Genomic DNA, 25,720 nt, shown 5'->3' with positions numbered 1-25,720 from the left:
ATGACCAGGATCTGTAGCCAATCCTGATTTTCTTAGGCGCAGCCCCAAAGAACACACAAGATGGATATAACGTGCTTTATGATGTAACATGTGAAGCAACTCTTTGACAGGATCTAGTGGCTTGCCCAGGCTTCCAAGGAGGGTTGTGGCGCAAATGACACTCTTAAATAAATGAATGGATCCATTTGCCCTTACAGATTCAACAACCCCCTCCCTGGCAACAAAATGGGCAATTATGGAGATGCTCAGGTAGAATGGCTGTATTGCACGTGTCAGTTCAACCTCTGCATCTGAAAAAGAGACCTTCAGGAGCAGGACTGGGAAAGATTTCTGCTCAAGAGCTTGCAAAGCCATTACAAGCGACTGGACAGTGTCAAGTCCACGGAATTGAGCTCCATGGAACGCTGATCTAATTTGGGATAAAGGCAGCTCTGTCAATCCTTAATCCTTGTCAATTCTCATTAACAAATGGCAATGATGCTCATGTTGCCTTTCAAAAGAAACCAAAAAATTAAAACTGTAACATTTATTCTTGCGCCACAGGTTTTGCACTTTATTCTTGCGCCACGGGTTTTGCCACTGGCACGTATTTACAAGGGGCATCCACTTTATTATATGGACCAGGGTTAGTATCATTTGCTGCATGAACTGCCTACCGAGCTTAGCACAGCCCAAAGCGAAGAGTTTCAAGAAACTGGGCCCCAATACAAAAAAAGGAAAGAAAGAAACTGGGCCCCAGTGAATTATTCAGCAAAAGTGGCCTTTGGCGAAATAAAGCTCTGAGTGCCTGCACTTTCAATAGCAGGATACAGTTCCACATTCCTCAGAGTGGCCGAGTCTGCGTCAAAAGATGACTGATAGAGATCTCCGTATCTTGCGGCTAGGTTCCTGAATTCTTCCATGGACAATTTCATCTTCAGCAAATGAAAAACAAAAAATGCATGGCTTATGCAAAGAAACAATTATCACAGATTACACAACACTGAATTATGTTCTCTTTTTTTTGGTATGCTCTCTGTAGCTGGTATTTATATTCGAGAATGGACAAACTACCGGTAATACTTTGCAAGGCCCCTCTACTGTGACCTCGTATCCTTAAAGTCATTTGGTGAGGCCCTGCTCTAAGATTCCCTTCAATGCTATCCTACCTCGGAATACATAATTCCCCGAGACTGCTAGAGCATCCCTGCTTACTTTGGCTCCAACCTTCTAAGTGGGGGGGGGGGGGCTGCTAGCAGATTAGTCAGCTGCTGTAGTTGGAGCTGTCAGCTTTCTTAGCTTATTTTTTGCCTTGCTCTGACCCTCTTCTCAGTTCTTGCTCTATCTTTTTGCTTCTTCCCAGCCTGCAATTACTGTATTGTTTGACACCATTAATTTGTTTTTGATTGCTATGGGTATTCAAATGTATTTTATGGTTGCTAGCCACTAAGGGTTACCGTGATACAAGATAGGCTAACTGTGTGTGTGACCGGCCACCGTCACCCAGCATGCAGGGTGGGGATTTGAACCTGGGTCTCTCAAATCCTTGCCTGACATTCTAACCACTACATCACACAGGCTCTGTATATACTTGTATCTAAATAAAGCCTGTAACAAGAGCAAGAGGGGTAGAGGAACACTGTTGACTCAAACCCCTTGCAAAATGATGTTCCGCACACAACGGCAGGCTGGACAGAAGCCGCCTGTCGCTTGTTCCATCAAAGAGCTCACTGTTCTCGTCTTGGCACAATGGCCCAGGTAAAAATCACAGCAAACGAGCACACGTGCCTGGTTGGAAATGCGCCCACAGCGCTGGAGATCACTGCCCGAGGTCATGGCAATCGTGGTTGCAATGGCAGGAGGGGGACTGGTCTTCAGGCTGTTGCAAGTGCAGATGAGCTGGGAAAAAGCCTGCAGCAGGTCGATCCGGAGCTTGACAAACCCACACTGGAAGCTCAAAGGGTTAAGCGGTGTACTAGCGGCCTGAAGGAAAAAACAAACAAGCAGAACTTGGAGGTTGGTGGCCTGGATCAAAAGCAAATATGACAATAAATAATTACCTTTCAGAAACGGCTTCGAGAAGTGCAGAAAAAGAATGTAGTCATACAGTGTGGAGTTATTTATTAAAATCCAGAACATTACATGACCGAATTCGCAGAGAATAGTTACAGCATCTATATTCTGGTACTGCTGCAGTTTGGTAAAGGATCACGATTTTTACCATTTATATTCCAAAGGTGTCTCATTTGGATGTCCTCTTTTGGGGACTTCCATAATGTTCTAAGCTTGCCACACTGAGCACATGCCTAGCCCATACCACGATGTGATGTAATCACATACTCTGAGAGGAGTATGTGCATCTGTGTGGGCTGCTGCTCTGGGCATGTCTCCTGACTGGAAGCAGGCAAAGCCAAAGCAACCACACAGGTAGAGCTCCAGCAGGGAGTCTCCTTGGGAGACAGGTTAGTCGACTCTAGTGTATCCCTGCATGGAGAAAGATGGGGACATTCAATCGTTTTTGACGCAGAGTCAGTCTTATAGGAGGGCGGCTGGAACAGCTTGGGAGCCCGTTTTGTTACTTAATTTATTTCTTGCAATATGTGAGATGTTGTCTCAAGTCACGATGTGCGTTCTGGGAGTTGGGCATTATGGCCTCCCTTTTTAGGACAACGGCTGAGAAGAATGCACTGGTGTGTCCTGAGAACTGCAAGTTCTTTGCTTATGTGAATTCATCAGAGCTTAATTAGCTACCGTACAGGTCAGACTCTGAAAGAAGTCACATGGTTTCCTGGGGATTGCATCCCAAGGCTTTTGAACAGGGACTTCTAACAGGGGAACTGAACTTTGGGAGTTCGGCAATACAGGCCAAGGGGGAGCGGGGGGGGGGGGGAAAGCCTGTAGTCTGACTTTCCTGAGAAAGGACAAACAAGCTCCAAATCAGCAAGGAGGGCAGAATACTGCATTATCCTTCCTACTATAGAAATTTGTACAGATTCGGGTAAGAACCTTATTTCAACCCTAAAACACCCTTAAACAACCAAACCAGTAATGAAGGAAGAAAGCCAGCAGGGGCATGGGGGCTACCCACCTGAACTGCAGCAGGCGCAATTATTTAGGATAATTTGGAAATCTGATGAACCCTAGTCTTAAGTCCCAAACCAACAGGGAGCTGTAGTGTCAAGGCTAGACTACTACAACATGCAACAAGGACTGTGCCTGAGAACAACTTTGATGTTTCAGTTGATACAAAATACAGCTGGTTGTTGGTTAGACCTCAGAGGTGGAAGCATATTAGTCCAGACTTAAAACTGTTTCACTTCGATGTGAATGTTTAGTTATTATAATATTTGTACTTTGCCTTTCCTCTTGGCTCAAGGTGGTTTATGAATAATAATTAAAACATTATAGAGCAAAACCAAATAAAAATGTTAAAACCGCAAAAGATGCCTGCTCTACAAATCAAAAGCCCTGGCAAACCAATAAGCCTTGCAGTGGCTCCGGAAGATCTCCAACCAGGAGGCTGCCTCATCTCTTGAAGGAGCCGTGATGGAAAAGGCCCATGCTCTGGTTGATGCCAGGCAAGCCATCCTAAACGGAAAACAGCCAGCATGTGGCAGCCTGAATGAAGACCACAGTTGTTGAACAGGAAGACAGGTGAGGAGATGGTCTTTCAGATTTATGGGCCATGAAGGGCTTTAAAAGTTATAACCAGCACTTGGAATTGGCCTTGGGAACAAATGGCATCCAAGGTCGCTGTTCCGAAATGGACAAAATACATCCTCATTGGCTAGCCCGACAATAATCAGGGTGTGGCATTCTGAACCAGCTTCAGGTTGTATTCAAGGGCAGCCCAACACAGAGCACATTACAGTAATCCACCACAAAGTTACAAAAGTGTGGATTATTGGGGCTAGATGGACTAGGGAAGAGCAGAGTTGGCAACCCAGATGCAGCTGACAACACATGCTCTTGTCCACTATACCAACCTGCTTTGCGAACAGCAAGGCTGGGTCCATGGACACCCCCAAGCTCTTAACCTACTTGGCAAATGCCAACTCCACTCCATCCATAATAATATAATTAGGCATTGAGTCCCATATCATTCAGTCCTCTCCTAGAATTCCTCTGAAACTTTATGTTTGAAATGAAACCGCGTTAACAGGCAACGTTCAAGAACAACAAACAGGACTGTACATCTGCTCAACAGCAGCATTTCCCCCGGCCAAAGAACACCTTGTTAGAGCTGTGCGAACGCCGCTAACAGAAGTAATAAACAAAGTTCTGTTATTTCCATATCCATTCAAAAGACAGAGCCAGAGGCACAGGAAAGAAGCAAATCAGTGTGCACCCACTGAGACGAACAAATTACACAGCCACCTTCCTAAACGTTCATAAAAAAGTGACTACTTAAAGCCCTAGTAATAAAAGCCTTCTCATCAGGTGCATAGATTGCAAAAAGCAAACTGAAGTATCCATTTCCTTGCACCGGGGTTTTCTATTCAAACTGGCACTATTTTAGTTACATTAAGCAATTAAATACATTTTCTGCTCTGTATAAACCGAGCAATTATTTTATTTCTGCTTGCCTGAGCTGACAAATTGCCTTGTTCCGGCATCAGGAATGCTTCCCTTTTCACGTGGTAAAAACAAAAGACTGTAGCAATTTAACCAGAAGTGGCAAGTTAAATATGTTTTGTTCCTGTCCGCACCTTTCTGGCACCCCAACTGACTTGTTCTGACCACACATTTTGATAGCCTGTGACTTTTGTATCAAGTATAGACAAATTATGGACCGCAGCTACACAGATTCCCTTCGAGGTACTTTTCTGCATCATGACTCCCTTCCCTGAGGGGGAAAAATGGATTTCCAGGTCTTGCAAATGCCAAGCTACATTTGAATATGTAGAAAGAGTATGTCAGAAAGAGACAGTAACTACTCCAAGGTCACCCAAGTGAACTTCAGGACTGAGTGGGAGTTTGAACCTCAGTCTCCCTGGCTCTAGTCCAACAGGCTGTCTACTCCACCACACTGACACACAACCCACATATTGTGTAAACCTTGGGGGGGGTTGAAAAGTGCAAATTCACTGTTCTCCTTCGTCAGACTCACTACCCTGCCACAAACATCTTTGCATATTTCAGCTGTTCCCAAGTAGGCCAGGCTGTTAACTGGGACACACCTTAACAAGCAAATGTTGTGCAATGTTTAAAGACCCGTATCTGCTTCCAGTTTGTTTCTAGGTACAATTCTGATTGCTAATGTACCTTAAGGGTCCACCTTCGACCACACAAACTTGCCTGGCAGGAGACATCATCACAACCCCTTCACCAGGCCAGACAGACTGCCATCATCTGAAGGGAGGTGGGAATCTATTAGAGGAAGGGTATTTTCCATGGTTGCTCCCCACAGCCCCTCCCCCACTCCCCTACTAAAAGAGGTCTGCCTGATGCCACTGAGGTCACCTTTTAGGCATCAACTGAAGTCTTGTTCAGCTCATTTAAGCTTTTGGTTAGTAAACTTTGGGGTTTTATGCCCCCGTCTGTTTGCACTGTGAATTGTTTAATCTCTAAACCACTGTATTACTAGATCACGTTATCCTGCTTTAATTCGTATTTTATTAGTTCTGATTTTGTTTTTATCATTACAGTAAGCCACTTTGGGGGAGGGAAGGCAGCATGGTAAAGCCCAACATTGTCAGATCTTGGAAGCAAAGCAGGGTCAGAACTTGAAAGGGTGACCACCAAGGAAGACTCTGCAGAGGAAGGCAATGGCAAACTCCCTCTGTTTCTCATTTGTCTTGAAAGTCCCTTGCTGGGGTCGCCATAAGTTGGCTTGACGTCACTTTATACACACACACACACACACACACCAGTTTGGACAGAAACATGGAATGTATGTTTTAAAAGTTAAAAAAAACAATGAATAATGGGAAGGACACCAGGACTCCACTCCACTAACAGAATGTCCCTTCAAACTCAAGACGGTCTCTCCTGATGCTACAGGCTCTTTTGCTGCTAGAAGAAAAGCACGGCCATTAGCATAACAGAGTCACAGGATCCAACCCCTGAACCCATTTCAAGAACAAGCGGTAGATTCTGCTTCTCTCACTTTTGCTATTAATTATTCCAGAATAAGTTTAGGGATAATAGGTGTCAAACATCCAGAAGATGAAGCCTGCCACCCAAATATTCCTACTAATGATAAGTAAATTGTGTTATTGATGTAACCAAAATACAAATTATCCCTCAACCGGCATTATATTTCCAGCATACCAGGACAAGTTGCCCTTCCTCATTTAAAGATGTCAAGAAATGGGAATTCAGTCCCACTCCCCTCAAACATGCAACATTTGATTCAAAAAGGCCAAAAAACAAAAAAAAACAAAAACAAAACCCAACCCTAGAAGGAAGATGTTCATTTTTACATAAGGAAAATTTGGCATTTGGTTGATTAAACAAGGATTTCCAGATTGCTCAAGATGCTGCCAGGAGCTTTTGCTATTGTTCCAACTTGCCTCCTCTGCATTCCATTCCAAGAGAAAGAACCAGCACAGGCATCAGAGCACTTGCTGGGTTATCTTCCTCTACTGTCAAGAGGAGGTGGTTTACTCCACCGGTACAGCTGTTCAGTTCTTCAACAACTGAAGGAGGGGCTGTGGCTCAGTGGTAGAGCATCTGCTTGGTATGCAGAAGGTCCCAGGGTTCAATCCCTGGCATCTCCAGTTAAAGGGACTAGGCAAGTAGGTGATGCAAAAGACCTCTGCCTGAGACCCTGGACAGCCACTTGTGGTTTGAATAGACAATACTGATTTTGATGGACCGAGGGTCTGATTCAGTATAAGGCAGCTTCATGGGTTCAACGTCCACACTGCCAACTGGGTAGGGATCATTCCGACAGTGCAGGCCATCAGAGAAGAGAAATACTGCACTGTTGGAGTAAACCACTGCTGTATGGAAGGTGGGTCTGAACGCGAAATTTGTTTCCCCGAGACCTTTGAAGAGCCTCGTTTAAAAAAGAGCAACTGAAACAGGCGAAGCTTTTTATCTAGAGGCTGCAATGAAGAAAGAAGGAACTGACCGTTAAAGATGCGATTCCTTTGTGATATGATTTGAGAGACTCAGCAATGCAACAAAGTGCTGAGCTGCAGTCGTCCTCTCGCAGCCCCGTTAGGCACTGCTCCGCATGGGAGAACTCCTTCAAACTGTTCAGCCAGAAGTAGAAGTGCTCAGAAGCCACCTGAGTCAGCAAGCTTTGGTAGAGCTCCCTGGCCATGCCGTGGTTACCCTACAGAGGACAACGGGAGACAAGGCACAGTCAGAGACAGAAAAAGCATGACGATCTCTGCATTTAAAAACAATATGTGACAGTGAGCAGCAGCACTTCTGAAATAAAGCTTGTAGCCATTCGAAAAGAAAACCCAAAAACCCAGAACCCAAACAAGACCAACCAAATGGCACATAAACAGCATGCGAACTTTCGAGTTCTCCAGAACTCTTCTTGAGGCAGGACGTTAAAAAAAAAAAAACAGGGAAAGGAAAATGCTTCAGGAAATTGTGTTAAGTCCTAGACATGTGTTTGTTAGACATTAAATGCAGAGCTGTTTCAATTTTTGTAACATCCAGCCTGAAGGAGAATTCTGCAAAACTCAAAAGCTTACACACTGTTATGTGACATTTGGTTGGCCCCAACAAAAGGCATGATGTGGACTGTATTCGGGGGTTTTCGATTGTCTAAAAATAAAAAGTCTATATCACGGCCATTGTTTGCACTTACCATTCTGGAAGCTTGTCTGGCTATCCTGTAAGCTGTCCATCCATTGGAGACATTTTCAAGTTGCTGTTTGATAACAGTTTTAACTTCAGAAGATAAAGTCTTTTGACTGGCAACAAATATCACAGTGGCAAGAGAAACCTAAAGAGGGAAACAATGAACATGGCAAGGCTGAAACGTAGCAAAAAGCTCTCCATTACGATTAGCAGTTATCTGCACTCGATCACCCCAATGGAGCAAGCAAATGCATGTCCCACTCAAGATATTCCCTTTTTAACACGACCCGATGAAGTGTACTGAAGAACTTTAAAGTTTATACGTTCTGTGTTATTTTGGTTGGTCCTAATAAAAAAGGCATTACATAGCTTTTGTTCTAAAGTGGTATGATCAGATTTCAGACTTGGGCTAGTAAACATAGAACTGGAATGACTTTATTGCATTATAATTCAGAGGCTTACAATGGATATTAAAAAGCAAAAACATATTCAAGGGAAAAGTCACAATCAATCATGGGAATAACTTGACGGTATCAAAACATTGTTAACTCAAGTAATAAGCTGTTTCAATGCTCATAATCCATCCGACTGTTAAAAAGCCTTTAGTGAGTTCATGCATTAATATCAAATACAGGGAATGCCTACATGGAACGGGGCTGAAGTTCTTCTTTGCTTACCAAGAAGCAATTCTGGGAAAATCACACACAATTTAAGGATACTGGAGAAAAGAGGTGAACGGAACATGGATGCTACAGGAGACCACGACAGAGGGAAACATGGGCAAAGTAATTTCTTGAACCAAAATCCTTATCATGAGGGCAAGAGACAGAAGAGAAAGAGATCCTGTAAAAATCTCACAGCTGCACTGTGTTGTGCCAAGGTAGCAAAATAAGCACAGCGTCCACGTCAAGCAAGTGCCACCTACAGGAATGAAAGGGGATTAAGAACAACATAGGAACAGTCTTCAAACATTTTCGGTTTGGGGTTCAGACTTGAAGTTCCTTTGTTGGCTGAATAAGAAAAACAGGCTTGGCTGCGTCACTCTCCTCTGTAAAGTTCAATGTTTTTTTTATCTTCCAAATTAAATTTAAATTTCTCTCACTTTTTAATCATTTACTCCTTTTCATATTTCACCTCTTCCTTCAGCTGTATGCCCCCACAATTCATTTTCTTGTCTCTTTAAGCCACATCTTACTTTGGTTGCCTCTCCTATTCCTTTCTTTTTGACTATGTGACTATTTTTGAAGCAATCTTCCTACTGAATGAAATTTGTTCTGCTGCAAAGGATTTTTCAAACCTTATCTTTTTTTCTCAGGCTTTCCTAGATTGATTTTCCTGCACACACACAAAAATCCTCTTCTTTTGCTGAGCTTTTCAGATCTCTGTTCCTCCCGTTTGCTTTTTTCTGTTGCGTGTGTCTTATCTTTTGGACTAGAAGCTTTGAGGACCAGAACCATCTGGGTTTTTTTTAATTTTAGAAGTGCCTAAAATTGTAGTAAAAGTGTAAAATTGTAAAAGTGTAGTAATAATAATGTAGCTCTTCCTATCATCATCACTCCATTAATTTTTTTTTAAAAAGTATAACCAAAAAAGCCAGCAATGCTAAGAACAGCGGCTCACGTACTTCTCATTCTGTCCACTGATTGTGACAAGTCAGATAACAGGGAGAACATTCACAACCAAGGCCTCAATGACAGTATCAGTCCTCCATATTTAAGCCTTCATAACTAGATGTTGGGGAATACTGCGTGCTCCTGAAAAATGGGAGATTGTGCTCTTGGTCCTCAATACTTTTTCAGTCTTGTGGCAACAGTACTCCTGGGGGCATCACAGAATGCATTTGACTTTTAGCGCTAACAATAAGAACCAGGAACGATGACATTTTTTAGTTATGTAAAGCAGCTACCCAATACAGTCTGCGCTTCTCTGGAAGCGCTTTGCCAAGTTCTTACAAAGAGAATCGTTAATAATGAATCAAGCGTGGTAAAGAGGGAGGCAGTTTTCCCAGAGTGCCCACTCTGAAGGGAAGAGATGGCAGAAAGATACCACACTGTGTTTACCAATACAGAAAACTGACTGTTCTATGCACACACCAATTTTAACACTGGTACATCAGTATTTTATGAAGTGCTTATTCAATACAAGACCAGACCGGCCCAGAGTACATCAAGAACAACGTTTTTTTCCAAGGCACATCTTCTTACCAGGAGCTCCTGCTGTTTATCCGAGGCAGATCGCCCAATCACTTTATAGAGGTCCATCAGGTCTCCCAGCATCCCATCCCCTAAGACAGGTAATTGCATGGCAATGGCTGCCAAGCAATGGCACATGAGGATCCTGGCAGCATCTTGAGCGCTGTGCAGCTGGGTCAACAACGATTCCACAATAGACTGGCTGAGATGGGGGCGGCACTTGGCCAGCTTCACCATGCAAGTGAGCGCAATCTGCATTGAAAACAAACAGGGCGGTTTCAGCATCTGCCAACTTTCAAAAAGATTTGCATTTTTTCCCCCTTCCATTGCAAGAAGCTACAAAATGAAGGTTAACGAAATGTTGTACGAGCACATAATATAGTGACGCTCTGCCAAAGCATATGTAGGGAAGATTCACAGAAGCAATTATTTTTACTGTAAGGTGTAACAGAGACACAGGAAGTCCTCACAGAAACTGCTTTCCAGGCCTCTGGAAAAGAATTAGAACCAAGTGAGGTTTAACTCTGATAAAGGAGCCTATTATCAAAATCCTACACAGTTAATGCAGTCGAAGCCAGATGATTTAAACAGGATTAAACTGGACTAACTCTGCATAAGGTTGCTTTGCTAGCCCCATCTACACTCCAGTCCTCCACTTGCTGCCTTTTAAAGAACCAGAATTGATTTATGAGCAGCTAAGGCCCTGACCTGGATAATCCCAGGCTGGCCTAACTTCGTCAGATCTCAGAAGCTAAGCAGGGTCAGCCCTGGCTAGTATTTAGATGGGAGACCTCCAAGGAATACCAGGGTCCTGACATGGAGACAGGCAATGGCAAACCACCTCTGAATGTCTCTCGCCTTGAAAACCCTATCGGGTCGCCATAAGTCAGCTGTGACTTGACAGCAAAAAAATTTTTTCTTTGCCTTGCATGAACACACGAAGCTGCTTTATACCAAGTCAGAGAGTTGGTCTATTCAAGGGCAGTAATGTGTATTCTGACTGGCAGTGGCTCTCTAGGTTCTCAGGCAGAGGTCTTCCACAGCATCTACTGCCTGACCCTTTTTAGCTGGAGATGCGGTGGATGGAACCTGAGACCTTCTGCATGCAAAGCGGATGCCCTATCACTAAGTATTGGCTTCTCTCAGACAGATTCATATAGGATATGTCCAACTTGCCACTATCCCTGACCTGGATAGCCCAGGCTAGCCTGAACTCATCAGATCACAGAAGCTAAGCAGGGTCGACCCCAGCAAGTATTTGGATGGGAGACCTCCAAGGAATACCAAGGTCGTGATGCGGAGGCAGGCAATGACATACCATCTCTGAATGCCTCTTGCCTTGAAAATCCCACCAGGGGTCACCATAAGTCAGATGTGACTTGATGGCAAAAAACGGTATAAAAGGTTATTTTTAAAATCAATTTACTGAACACCTAAGAACAATGAACAACATATTAGCATGCTTTAAAAATACTAAAGGCCCCTTAGGCTAACAGAAAGCATTACCTCCTTACAGCAATCTGCATCTTTGTTGTTCAGACTAAGCAAACAGGCTTAATAAGAAAGCTCTTATGAGGGCAGGGCTTAAATATCCTCAGATCTGCTTGCTCTTCTTGCAGTTCTTTACTTTAGCAAGGACTGGGATGCAACACGTAGGTTGAAATTCTTCCCTGACGCTCCCCAAATGCCACACTCAGACTTGTCGAGGTTTTGAATTCCAACATTGGTTAGAGTACATTTCATACTGCTTTGGTATTAAGGCTGATACATTTTTTACATTTAGCACAAAAGATAGCTAATAAAACACTTCATCAGACCAGGAACAAAGCAGTGTCATTACAGAGGGGGGGAAAGATAACATTTACCTTTAAAGTTGCTTGGGGACCTGGACTGCCATCTTGGCTACAAAGAACAAGGAGGGATTCAAGGCCAAAGACTGCATCTTGCTCCAACAGCAAAAGATCTAGGAAAAAAGATCTACATTTTATCCCTAATTTACTAGCACTAGCATTATTACGATACTCACAACTGTAAAGGGAGATGTAATTTATCATCACTTTTGCCTCAGCCCAGTAACACAGCAGAACAAAGAGCCTCAAATTTTTAAAAAATTCTAATCCCAGCAGATTTAAAATATACACCAACAGGAAAGCCAGTCAGCTCCAGTTACCTACCGTTCTAATTGTGCAAAGAGAGGACATAAAGTTATTCACATCTATTCAGCTTGGATACACATGGAATGGCAACACCATGTTTAGACTTCATCAAACTAGCTCAGGGAGGAGAAGACAGATGTGCTTATTGATCTCAGACCCATCAATTTCCTTAGGGGGGTATTTTAAACTATGACAAAAGCTAATTTACTAATGAGGTAAGTATATCTAGTAATTATTTTGCACAGAGACAAGTCTGGGAGGACAGTACTTCAACTAGGACAGCAGGCCCTGCGAAGGCAAGCTCGGCAAAGCTGTGATGAGAGCCTAGCGGCAGAAAAGGAAGTCCTGAATGCCGAAACAACAAAGATGCAGCTTGGCAACATCGCTGGGTGGGGCAGGCCAGCAGCAGGGCCTGATGACAATTGGGACACACACCCCTATACTGCAAAGGCATAAGGACTGGGAGGGGAGTTGGAGTAGCAGCTGCAAACAAGGATTCCTCTATGGTTTGGCTGACCATTGAGGGCCTAAGCTTGAACCTTCTACCAACTCCTGCCCAAAACTGATTGTGACAGGCCCTTGCTTGAAACCGAGGGGACCCACACTGCCTTTCTTAAGCATTTTTTATGTCTTTGTATTTCACCACCGTGGACACCAGTTTGTGACATTTTTTATCTATACCCCATTGCACTGTCAAGATTACAAGTCTGTCAGTTTAGTTTGACAGGTGCAGGATAGATCAGTTGGATCTAATGATGATGCAATCAGCCTGGAAAGTCCCCGGGGAGCTAGAGAAAGCTGGCCTGATCCAGTTATAGCCAGGTGGCTGATGCAATGCAGTAGCAATGTCAGGATGATTAGGTATCTACTGTGATTGGTGGCTGCGTCCACCAGGTGTATATATTGGAGTGAAACTAAAGTTCTATGCAGGATGCTATGAGCGGAGTGTGTGAAAGAGGTATCTGTATTATATCTTTGCACTGTAAAATAAACTACATTTTTCTAAGTAGCAGAGGACTTTTTGATGGTTATTCTGGACAGGCTGCCAATTCGCTTGGCTGCCGCGTCATGCACCAACTTGTGAAAGGCCATTTCTTGAAACTGAGGGGACCCACACTGCCTCTCTGATCAATTTGGGGAACCTTGTTGGTTTTGAGATATAAACCTTCCCCACAGTTACAAAACGTTCTCAGGGTGTCAAGTATAAAGGCTTTGGGTTGCTGCTGTGAGATAAGTGTTGTGCTAGGCCTGAAGAGTATGGGGATTACTGAAGCAGGAAGTTTAACAAAACAACAAAGATTTCTTTATGTACAGGTTCTGCGGCAAACTCTCTTTAAAGCTTGTAGTTACCAGGTCTGCTTATGACCAAAGACAGGCCTCACTACCCTCTCCCAGAGGTAGAACTAAACCACTCTGCCACTCTACCAGGGAGCGCTATACATGAAATTGCCTGCTCCCTTGATGAGACAATTCCCCTCTCCCTCTGCGCTGCCCCTCAGGCTGCCCTCAAACCCCCTCTGGAGGAGGTCGGCTGCTGGAGCAGCACTCCCATAGGCTCAGGTGTCAATGCAGCTGAGTGGCTGCGTTACCTCTCGGGGCAGGACAGCCTCGTGTTCCTCACTCTGACACTGATGGTTTGCTTTCTGGGCTTGTGTACCTTTCTTCTTCAAATATTTAAAAACTTTTACATACAGCATTTTTTTAAAATTGGCATTTGATAGCCTAAAGTTCAGAGGACAAAGCTCAAAAGATAGGCAAATAGATCAGTCTCTATGCAAAACAATAAGTGGACACAAACCTGATATCAAAAATTGCAATACTCAGAAATCAGTGGGTGACCGTTTTACTCTTCCAGGGCTGCTGAACTAAAATCTACTGTTCTCCTACAAAAGAACTTCAAAGGGAGAGTCCAATGCAAAATTGCTGAATTAGAATTCATTAATAAATGCAAGTTTATTTCTTCCCCAAGTATTAACAAGGATTTTTGGTTTCTTACTGACTTTAGGTGCTAATTCTATTTTGCCTACCTAATAATAGCTGGGAGTGATGCTTACCGGCTCTGAGTGAATTGATTACTGTTTTGATTGGAGCTAGCTCTGTGTGTAACTTCCTCCCTTATCTTTCTGTTGTATTGACATTAACATCAGCCCAATGGGTGCATACTTCAAGCATAGATAAAGCAAGGACTGACTCATGAAAGCTTAAGCTGGCGTAAATTATGTTAGCCTCTAAGGTGCCACTGGATTCCTGTTTTATTTTGCTGCTACAGATCAAAACGGCTACCCATCTGGAATCAGCAAACGAAAGTTGCTAAAATATCAAGCCCACCCAGAGCTCTCCAATTTGACAAGAACAGGATAATTTCACAGAGAACATTAAACTAATTATGAACTGATGGCTGCCACAGTTACCTGTTTCCTGGCAGGAAGCAGCTATATTTGTCAGAACTCGCACTCCATGAGCCGCAATACCCTGGTTATTATGGTAACAGGACTCCTGCGCTAGTTTCACTAGGTCCGATGACCTTGCTGTAGCAGCTGTAGCTCCTAAAGAAGTGGAAGGAAATTTTTAAGCAACTCAGCACTGCCAGTCATACACAATAAGACAGCTGATGAACGAGAAAGGCTAAGAAGTTGGGGCAATATCTTTAATGAGAGCAAGCTGCAATGACAAGTCTCCGCATGATTCCCAATGGCAAAGGTCTTCCATCAGCTGGGAACAGAGTGCTCATAAGGCTCACAAACCGAGGTTAGAATCACAGAATCATAGAGGTGGAAGGACCACCAGGGTCATCTAGTCCAACCCCCTGCACAAAGCAGGAATTTCACAACTACCCCCCTCACACCCCGTGACCCCTACTCCATGCCCAGAAGATGGCCAAGATGCCCTCCCTCTCATGAACTGCCTATGGTCATAGAATCAGAATTGCTGACAGATGGCCATCTATCCTCTGCTTAAAAACCTCCAGGGAAAGAGAGCTTACCACCTCCCAAGGAAGCATGTTCCACTGAGGAACCACTGTTAGATAATTGTTCCTAATGTCTAGACAGAAACTCTTTTGATATAATTTCAACCCACTGGTTCTGGTTCGACCTTCTGGGGCAACAGAACACAACTTTGTACCATCCTCTATGGAGCATGTAGGAGATGCCGCTTTAATGTATTAGCTGCCTTTGATACAAGGCTTGATGCTACACTACACCTAATAATTTATGGAGTGCCAATTTTTTGAAAAATTTATTTTAATCCTCGCCAACAATTCATAAATGTTTTAATTCATGACACTCTCCACATGTGTACTGAACAGTAACAAGCCCCATCGAACTGGCTTTCCTCCCATCAATTACTTATCGTATATACTCGGGTATAAGCCGACCCGAGTATAAGCCGAGGTGCCTAATTTCACCCCCAAAGTGGGGGGAAATTAGGCACCCATGTATAAGCCGAGGGGGAAATGCACCCCCTCCCCCCCGAAGACTTACCTGACCGGGCTCCAGGTGCGCAGGCAGGCGGCGGCGGCCCCCTCCCTGCACGCAGGAGGCCCCGCAGGGTCAGCTGGCAAGCGGGAGGACTGGCCCGGGTGAGGTGGGGGGGTGGGGGAGGTGAGGGGTGAAGAAACCGCCGCCGCCGCGCAGAAGGCGCGATCAGGTGGGGTGGGGAAGAAACCGCCGCCGCCGCGCAGAAGGCGTGATCAGGTGGGGTGGGGGGGAGAAGGCGGGACAGCCCGCCCATCAGCTGGCCGGCGGGAGCGCGCTGGGAGAGGGCCCAGCAGGCGAATTACTGTATTGACCCGAATATAAGCCGAGGTGAGTTTTTAAAGCCAAACATCATGGCTAAAAAACTCGACATACTCGAGTATATACGGTATTCATTTTGCTTTTGCTTGAACTCAAAAAGGTTTAAGGAACTTCTCCAGATTTCTTTCCATTCTACCCTCCATGCCTCTAATTTATCCTGCCGCTGAGAAACAATTCTGCATGAAGCAAATGCTGTCACTTCCAGTGCCCACGGTTCCAGGTGGAAGAACTTCATGAATTCCTTCCCCAGCTCCCCAATAGCGAGTAGCTCTCACTCTTGGTGGCAGCAAGAGCTCCTCCTCCAAATTTTCCACAAATAGCAGAGAGCACAAGAGAGGCGGTCTGCCTCCCTTTGTGTTAGCTTTCCAGGAGACAGACCCAGACAACTCCTGCAAAAGCCCCACGCAAATGAAAAGGTCTTCTTCTCACCCCATTCCCTGGAAGCACAGAGAATTTGGAAGAGGGTCATGTTTCACTTCTTTGTCACAAAAAAAGGCAAGAAGCAAAGCATCACCGTTAGATGGAAAAGAAAAGGCTTGACAACAGAACAGCAGGAAAGATGCAAGACAGACAACAGTGAAAGGATAAGTGAGAGTAGCAAAACCATGTGACCCCTGATCCCATGTATGTTGCCTCCCCTAAGCGATGGGATCAATGCTTAATGCTATGCACATCCTCTCATATGCATTTATTTCTGCTTAGTTCAGTGTGGTGCAGTGTGAGGCTTGATCCGGAAAACCCAGGTTCAAATCCCCATTCAGCTCTGAAACACACCGAATGGCCTTGAGCAAATCACTCTCTCTCAGTCTAACAGGCCTCAGACATTGCTATGTAATTAAAATGCTGCTCTGAATTCTTTGGAGGGAGAATGGGATGCTAACATACATCCATAATTCAAATTCAGCAGGGTCACAATGGTTAAGCAGGATCAAATCCAACAGCATAAACAGGACTTAACATGAACCGGAATGCACAAATATTCTGATGAAACTCAAGCAAATTCTGGACAGCCCAGGCTGTCAATCTTTTAAACAAATATAGAGGCAGGTTCAGTTGCCAACTTCCTGTCCCTTTCACAGAGGCTTAAAAAGGTAAAGGTTCCCTGTGCAAGCACCGGGTCATTCCTGACCCATGGGGTGACGACACATCCTGACGTTTACTAGGCAGACTTTGTTTACGGGGTGGTTTGCCAGTGCCTTCCCCAGTCATCTTCCCTTTACCCCCAGCAAGCTGGGTGCTCATTTTACCGACCTCGGAAAGATGGAAGGCTGAGTCGACCTTGAGCCAGCTACCTGAAACCAACTTCCGTTGGGATCGAACTCAGGTCGTGAGCAGAGCTTGGACTACAGTACTGCAGCTTATTACTCTGTGCCACGGGGCTCCTTTCATAGAGGCTTAATGGGCTGTTATTTATCAGGTAATGTTGTTTGCCTCCATGCCATTAAAAATTTCAACAGCCCATTTCCAAACATTAAGCCTCTTTGAGAGGGAAAGGGCATTTTTCTCCAGGCCAGTCTGCGACAAGGGTTGCCAGGTCCCTCTACGCCATCAGCGGGAGGTTTTTGGGGTGGAGCCTGAGGAGGGTGGGGTTTGGGGAGAGGAGGGACTTCAATACCATAGAATCCAACTGCCAAAGCGGCCATTTTGTCCAGGAGAACTGATCTCTATTGGCTAGACATCAGTTGTAATAGCAGGAGATCTCCAGCTAGTACCTGGAGGTTGTGATATGTGATTATGGTGCTAAAGATGCTTTAACCCTGTAAGCTGATGTGTTTGCAGCCAATGGGTAAGGAGAAAATAAAAGAGCTGCACCAGTCACTCAGAGATAAAGAATAAGGTGAAGGCTAATGGTGCAAAGCAATGCAAACATATATTTTATTATTCAGTTAAAATTCCTAAAATTTCCTATGTGTTTCGCCAACAGGTTTCTTTGGGGGAATCTGTTAACACTGAAATACAGTTTGATGGCTATTGTCCCCAACAGTGTGGAAAGTATAGACAGCATGCCTAGCTTCAAGCTTGCAGTAATACTGCAAGACTAACGGATTTCCCCCAAAGAAGCCTGTAGGAGAAATGCAGAGGGATCTTGGGGGATTTTAAACTGAGTAATAAAATACATATTTACTTTATTTTGCACCACCAGCTTTCGCTTTATTTTTTATCTCTGCAGCCAGTAGGCACCAATGACTTAGCTACATGCATTCCCAAGCGTGTGCTTGTTAACCAGAGGAAATGGAGTGGGGATATTCAAAGAGATAGCAGTAGCACAAGATGGGGAATTGTTCTGCACCATTACACGCAAAGCCATTCCTTCCCCTTCCGCCCCCATTAGTGATCTTCCGGCAAAAGTCACTGGATTAGAGTCGCAGTTCAAGATCTCAGTCATTATCATGTTCCTGTGGAAAATTAAACCCGCTCCCACAGTTTGGGAAGTGTTTCCACACCATTCACTGTTCAACATTAAGAATGTTCACAGGACTAAAGCATCACCACATACTAATGTCTGTGAAAAGAAAAGAAAAAGAAGAAAGGGTTGAGCTAATCTATCCATACCTGGAGCAATGCTGAAATACTGTTTGATGGCTATTGTCCCCGACAGTGTGGAAAGTACAGATAGCATGCCTAGCTTCAAGCTGTCATAAGGAGTTTGAAGAGCACATTCACAAAGTGCCTAAGAAACCAAGAGAAAGAATCTTTTTAATTCAAGGAAAAAATTCTGCTCAAAAAAAAAAATCCTCAACATGTGTTGACCAACTATTCAGGCATGTATATACACGACTCAGCATTGTGTCGCTTGATGATTCCTAGAGGAGCACATGAAAAAACTCACTGAAATTCATGTTTATAAAATTGATTTAAAATATTTTTAAGTACAGGAGAAGAAGGCAGCAGGAAAAGAGGAAGACCCAACAAGAGATGGATTGACTCAATAAAGGAAGCCACAGCCTTCATTTTGCAAGATCTGAGCAAGGCTGTCAAAGACAGGACATTTTGGAGGACTTTCATTCATAGGGTCGCCATGAGTCGGAAGCGACTTGACAGCACTTCACACACACACACACACAGGAGAAGAGGGCCTCACCAAAGATGGAGCAAAGGACAGAACATGGTGTAGTGGAAATAAGAATTGTATATTTCAGTTATATTGACCCTATATTTAGGCAAAATGTGTAAGGGCAATATAACCCAAATAAACAATTATTTTTCCCAATGCACCATTAAATTTTTTTTTACCCTCCCACTTCATATAGCCTCCCCCCCCACCGCAGCTTACAACAGCAACATCCAAAATAAAACCATCTATGATAAAACCATTTAAACAACCACCTACAATATATAAAAACTATTAACAGTCAGTAACAAAGCTTTCATGTTTCCTCACCAAATACTTGGGCAAATTAAACTGTTTTAACCTTTTGCCCCAAGAGAGAGATGATGCCAAACAGGCAATTCTGGGGAGGTTAGTCCATAAATTAGATGACCACCTAGCCTCACTACTGAAGGTGGGGGCACTTGGGGAAAGCCTCTGACCAAGATCTCAATGGATGGTGATACGAAAATGGTGGTTGTTTAGATGCCACCATTTAGCACTCTCTAGATCCAAACAGAACTCGGAATTGTGCCCAGAAACAAAGTGAAAGTCAGTGATGATTTTAAAAAACAACAACATGCCAGTGTGAATGTTTTAGTAAGGAAATGGAAGGCAGGGGGATAAAAAAATGTGAGGATCGTAGAAAAATGCTACTGTCAGGAAGGGACAATGCCAAAAGGTATCACAAATGAATCTTGCAGCTTGATTTCTGCATTTTGGCAGACACCGCCTGTACGTTTTCATCTACAACCATGAAGAATAAAAGCACAATAATTAGAAGGACCAAAATCTTAATCTAGGTCTTCAATTTGTACAAAAAAACTCGAACCAAATGTAGACTTTGGTATCTCCTCTAAATACTCAATCGTGTATAACCACAAATGTATCAGAAAACAACCAGCTTTAAAAAAATGATGGAACTGTGTAGATGACATCAAGAGGTTTTTCCCCTGTTAATTAAAGTATTTTCTTTTTACCGACTGCTGCACAGAGGTCCCCAGAGCAATAACATTTGTTCTATTATGACATGCCAGAAGGAAAAGCAGTATTATGCAACGAGATGGGAACTTTCACATGCCAAAAACGGAGTCGCTTTCATGCAAAACAAGAAATTGCTAATGTGAAAAGAAAAAGTGATTTTTTTACTAAGCCCCTGCAACATTTAAAAATAGTAACTACTCAATATTTTCTCTTTTTGCAACAGGTAACAAAACACTGGCATTAATCACAACAGTAAGAAAACATCTAATGGGAAAAATAAAGGTTTGGACTCATCTCTCATTTTTCTGCCACTTCCTCTGGTTTCATATCAGGAAACCGCATTATCGACATTTTGCCAGAGTTATACAAATCCTTAATAAATCATCATTACAAGAACCAATGACATGTTTAATGGGGAATCTTTGAAGACACAGAAACAAAACAAAGTACCAAAAATAAAAACATTAACAAATGGGGTAGGAGTGTTTCTATAAAACAAGGACTGGTTAGGGATATTCTGCAGTTGTGAAAAGATACCTTTCAGCTTCGTTCCAGTCTTGCTTAGAAACTATCCTCTCTGCTGCTCCATTTATTAAACAATTACACAAATATAACTCTTTCTTGAGAATATTTTCCCATTGCTACAAGGAGCCAATGGTAATTCAGCTGTGGGCTCCAATAACATTGTTTTGTCATAATAGAAAAGGCTTAACAGGATGGATTGTAAAAGACCATGTACCAAAAAGCAACCAACACAGATCAATCTTGGCTATGGAAAACATCTTCAAGAGAATGAAATTTCCTCAAATCTCTCTATAGATAAATGATGGAATATGTGTTTTTAACAGAACGGGCAGGTCTAACCATTTCTAAGAAAAGGTGTTGGTGGTATAGTCAGATACAAAGCCTTGCCCCCATATGTAGGCAGTTTTGGGAAATCAGCACTCTGAACCCGAGTTCAAATGCTGCCCAGGTTAGCCTACTCAAATAAAGCACCCAATCTCCCACTAGTTCAGCCCCAATGTTTTAACTTTTCCAGGTTCCTTTTCTCCTTGCCACTTCACTATAGCAATCTTTAAAATTCACCAACTTCTTTACTTGAACAGGGCATAGCTTCACATAAATGAGGACTGAGAGCAAACAGCACTGACTCTGTCTTTCTGACTAGATCTGCAAATATGCAAACATTCTATACAAAACAGAAGTAATCAGATAAAATCCATCAATCTATCCAAGAAAATATGATGTGTTACCTCTACATATTACTTTTTAATAGGTTGCTTTTTAATAGGTAATCCCCCTGCACAATGCAGGAAATTCACAACTACCTCCCCCACAACACCCCCAATGACCCCCTACTCCCAGAAGATGGCTAAGATTCCCTCCCTCTCATTGTGTTGGTAAGCTGCCATGTAGGTCACTGGGCAGAAAGGAAAGATAGAAATATTTCAACAAATGAATAGATCATTCTGGCAGTCCTCAGGATGCAACAAAAAGATGCAACTGGGGGGGGGGGCTGAATTCACCCTTAACTCTAAAGGCACTATATTCAACCCATATGTTTTGAGATTGCCTTGTTTCTTCTGAGCATCCCTTATTTATATAATTATTATTTACCGAGAAAAAGTATTAGAAGTTAATTCCACACTTAACAAGACTACTGAAAACCAAGGGCCAAGTCACACCACATGACTTCCAGTCACAGGATCAGCAGCCATTAAAGAATTCTGCAGAAGAGCAGCGTGAGCTCCTCACGGTACTGAACATGGTTAGAGAATGTAGGGCAAACAAAAACACAGCAGTCAGCAAAAGGAGCATCTCCAATTATTTCTCTCTCCAGCCTTAGATGCTGGCCTGAAAACAGGGGAAATGAAAAATGTCACAATCCCTCCCAACCTCAGCACCTCTTGCTATATTCTTTGCAATGCATGACTGAGCATGGCTGAAACAACAAAGAGCACCGCAGTAAACAGCTCTTCAGCTGATATAGACCTCTGTTTAACTCCAGGAGAAAAAGAGAGCTCTGCCAAACTGAACAATTCTCAACTGTGCAGGGCATCAGACTCAACAAATACTCTAATTAGACTTACAAGACACGAAGGTTACTGACAGGGCTTTGCCTAGTTAGTTCAAAGCAGGCACGCAGGCACACACACGGAGCTCTCCAACTATCTCCCTCCTCCATACGTCCGAGTCAACTTCTCACGAACACAAAGCCCTGCTGTGCACGACCTTCTTTGCAGTTTCTCCTTAATGGCCTCACCCTTCCTTCCTGCTCCTGAGCTCCTTACCTGGAGGGTCCCTTACTTCCTGGTTCTTTTTCTGTGTCTTCCAACCTTCCTTCTGTATGTTTTCCTACCTGTCCACCACCACTCTCCCTCCTGTCTTCATACCCTCATCCATTTTTTCCTAAAGTCTCCTTTTACTTCTCTCACTGTTGATCGGGATTCCAGTGCTCACAATCCTCTCCTGAAATTCCATGACATCACAGCAGTTCAGCTGATGGCTCGAGAAGGAACTCGCAGATGGGTTTTAAATGGTTGCCCACTTGCCTACTGTATTTATTTGGACACCTAAGCTGTTAAGAAATTGCCAAGGCCTGTCCATCACCTAAACCATTACTGAAGCAACACAAGTTGAAGACACTTTTTATTGCCCATTGCATTTGTCATTAATTTGGCCAAGAAAAAAAAAAAGTGAGCACTATTTGACAGAAAGCTGCATTTAAACTGAGAAAAGTTGTCCAGCCAAGGCAATCCATCCAAATTGTTTACCAGAAATCTGCTTTTAAAAAATGAAAGCAATGGTCGAGTCCTTGAATAGAGCCTGGCACTTTGAAAATGCCATTCTTGGAGAAAAGTAACAGGCTTAACACATTTCCTGGGACAATTTCAGCCACCTTCCCCCATGCGAAAGCATAAGTCAAATTGGAGGGAAACAAGAGGTAATTGCGGGGCATTGCGGCAAGGGACTACGCAAAACAGGTACAGCCAAATCCGAGCATCTTCCCTCTGCCCACTCCCTGCTTCAGAACAATACTGAAGTCAGGCACAGTTGCAGTGGAGCATCTCTCGGGCCCCTTCTTGCTTCACAGGGGCATGCTGAGAGATCCAAGCCAGAGCTGGCGACAAGGCAAACCCACACGGACTAAAGGAAGCAAATCCTACAGCTCTGTTGAACAATGCCCCAAGAACTCCAAGGTAAGAGCTCCAGGAAAACAGTCCGATGAACATGGGGCAGGTTCTCAGTGAAGGGCAAAGAAGCAAGGAAGCAAAGCTCCAGAGAGCAGGCTGGGACACAGATGTCAGACAAAGTAAAAAGACCCAGAGATTTGAATCAGCAGCCTCAGGGCCAGATAGTCCTGGACTTCCTAGGAAACTTACTAGATTATCTCAGCAACCAACTATGCTGGACAGAAAGAAACAGAAGGGACTAAGAAAACAGTAAAATCCAGTACATCTAGCCACAAAATGAAACTCTGTTAAACTCCCACCTCACTCCTTGCAATTAAATGTGTGTTTCCAAAGATAGCTTTCCCAAAGATTCATCTGAGCAGCTTTTTGTGCTTTCACATTGTTTCGATGGCTGCTGCTTATGCATCCTTGTCAGATTTTGCTGTGTACCAAAAAGGAGCATACAAAGGCACCACAGCATCACCTAATTTCTCTCTCACCCTCACAGCAGTAATGAACTAAAACAGCCAGCAAATCACTTGGCTCAAGATGATAATGGCTGGAAGTCTGCACGAACTACTGACTCAAGCAAGCCCTTCACAATGTCACATGATTGTGTCAAGTTGAGGGGGGGATAGCACTGGAAATGATGCTAAAAGGTTTAACCAACGCAGAACAAAACCCACAAGGTAAAATAAGAAAGAGTTCTTAATAAGAAAAAAATATAGGTGAAGGAAAACAGAATGCTCAAGTTCCTGTGATTGTTCCTTCTACTAAGAGATATGGAGGTCATCTTTGGCCGATGAGTGATCCTTCCCATTGGAATAGAAGGCTTGAACAAATTACAGCTTCCTGTGACCACTGGTAGAAGGCATTGATAAGAACATAAGAAAGGCCCTGCTGGATCAGACCAAGGCCCATCAAGTCCAGCAGTCTGTTCACACAGTGGCCAAACAGGTGCCTCTAGGAAGCCACAAACTTCCTAGTGACGCAGCACCATCCTGCCTGTGTTCCACAGCACCTAATATGATAGGCATGCTCCTCTGATCCTGGAGAGAACAGGTATGCATCATGACTAGTATCCATTTTAACTAGTAGCCACGAATACCCCTTTCCTCCATGAACATGTCCACTCCCCTCTTAAAGCCTTCCAAGTTGGCAGCCATCACATTTTGGGGCAGGGAGTTCCACAATTTAACTATGCGTTGTGTGAAGAAATACTTCCTTTTATCTCTTTTGAATCTCTCACCCTCCAGCTTCAGCAGATGACCCAGCATTCTAGTAATATGGGAGAGGGAGAAAAACTTCTCCCTGTCCACTCACTCCAAACCATGCATAATTTTATAGACCTCTATCATGTGTCATCCTGCTTCTCCTCCAGCAGTTCTAATACTTCAGAGAAGGAACTTCTAAAACAAAGCCAAAGAACTTACAGAAAATCTGAGGGGTAAAAAACCTGAATAAATACCTTCACCCTAGAGGTGCCAACAACTGAAGAAGATAAGAACAGCCCTGCTGGATCAGACCAGCGATCCATCTAGCCAAGCAACCTGTCTCTCACAGTGGCCAACCAGTTTCTCTGGAGGGGCAACAAAGCATCACTGGTGGATTTAACAAGGCCATCCCATGAAGAAGCCACTTAGGGTGCCTGAAGACAGAGATGCTACCTGCCGACTGAAGACACTCTGCAAAAACCCAGGGTGATCTGTGCAATGTGATGAAGGGTGTCCCTTGTCCCACGGCTCTGCAAAAGGCTATTGCTGCAACCATCAATTCAGTAAAGCCCCTCGATATTTTGCACATCTTGCAGTCTGCTACTGTTCACTAGTCCCTGTTCTTCTTGGAGACTGTGAAGGATGTTAAACACACTCCTGAGAGTTTTTCCAGCAATGAAAAGTCTCCCTTCCTTGGATGAGGAAAAGGTGCTTGATACTATCCAGGGCTCACTGATAGCTTGGGAAAAACCAGGAATCTGTTTGCAGGAGTGAAGAATGAACCCTGTGCAGCTCAGTTTGGGAAACAACTGTAAGCCACTGATAGCCATGCAGTGACAATTCTGTCACTAATAGCCTCTGAAAGCCATTCCAGACAATTTTCTGGTGGGCTGGGACTGTGTGCCAGAGCTCAGACTTGGCTCTAGAGCAGTTAGGCTTTCTAAAATAATATTTTAATTTGGGGAGTGTTCTTTATAACCAGAAGGACTGAAAATGAAAAATTCCTTTCCTTCTAAGGAATACCTCCCTGGGACCTTTATGGGGTTTCTGGTCCCTAGGAAGAGTACTGTCCTCTGGAGGATCCAAGAACCCATTTTTCAGGTAATTAAATGAGGAAGATCTTCCTGAGAAACGGATGCCTGGGCTAAGCTTGCAGAGGCTCCTCTCCCTGAGACAGTTCCCCCTCCCTCCTGCTTAAGAAATGCCCAATAAGACTGAAGTGGCGAGAACCCAACATCTGATCCAGCTTGCATGCACAAGCTACACAAAACTCAGGGTTGAGAGGGCTGTCTACCTATCTTACTCAGCCAGAATATCTTTGCTGCTCCCTACTGACTTTGTAAAGTTATGCAGACATTACTATCTTAGGA

At 43.8% G+C, this 25,720-nt stretch overlaps 1 protein-coding gene across 1 annotated transcript in view; it reads right to left on the bottom strand.

The window, feature by feature from the left end:
* INTS7 (integrator complex subunit 7) overlaps positions 1 to 25,720 on the bottom strand; it is a 42,100-nt gene that overhangs the window by 9,243 nt on the left and 7,137 nt on the right. The window contains exons 8-15 of the mRNA XM_056853229.1: positions 18,445 to 18,562; positions 14,506 to 14,640; positions 11,804 to 11,901; positions 9,951 to 10,190; positions 7,754 to 7,891; positions 7,058 to 7,264; positions 1,768 to 1,962; positions 811 to 914 (exon numbers count right to left, since the gene is read on the bottom strand). Of these exons, the coding sequence (XP_056709207.1) occupies positions 811 to 914; positions 1,768 to 1,962; positions 7,058 to 7,264; positions 7,754 to 7,891; positions 9,951 to 10,190; positions 11,804 to 11,901; positions 14,506 to 14,640; positions 18,445 to 18,562 (1,235 nt within the window). The remainder of the gene's footprint in view (positions 1 to 810; positions 915 to 1,767; positions 1,963 to 7,057; positions 7,265 to 7,753; positions 7,892 to 9,950; positions 10,191 to 11,803; positions 11,902 to 14,505; positions 14,641 to 18,444; positions 18,563 to 25,720) is intronic.

Source organism: Euleptes europaea, chromosome 7, assembly GCF_029931775.1.
Source record: "Euleptes europaea isolate rEulEur1 chromosome 7, rEulEur1.hap1, whole genome shotgun sequence".
In the NCBI taxonomy this organism is placed as follows: domain Eukaryota; kingdom Metazoa; phylum Chordata; class Lepidosauria; order Squamata; family Sphaerodactylidae; genus Euleptes; species Euleptes europaea.
This window is presented reverse-complemented; position numbering and strand designations above follow the sequence as displayed.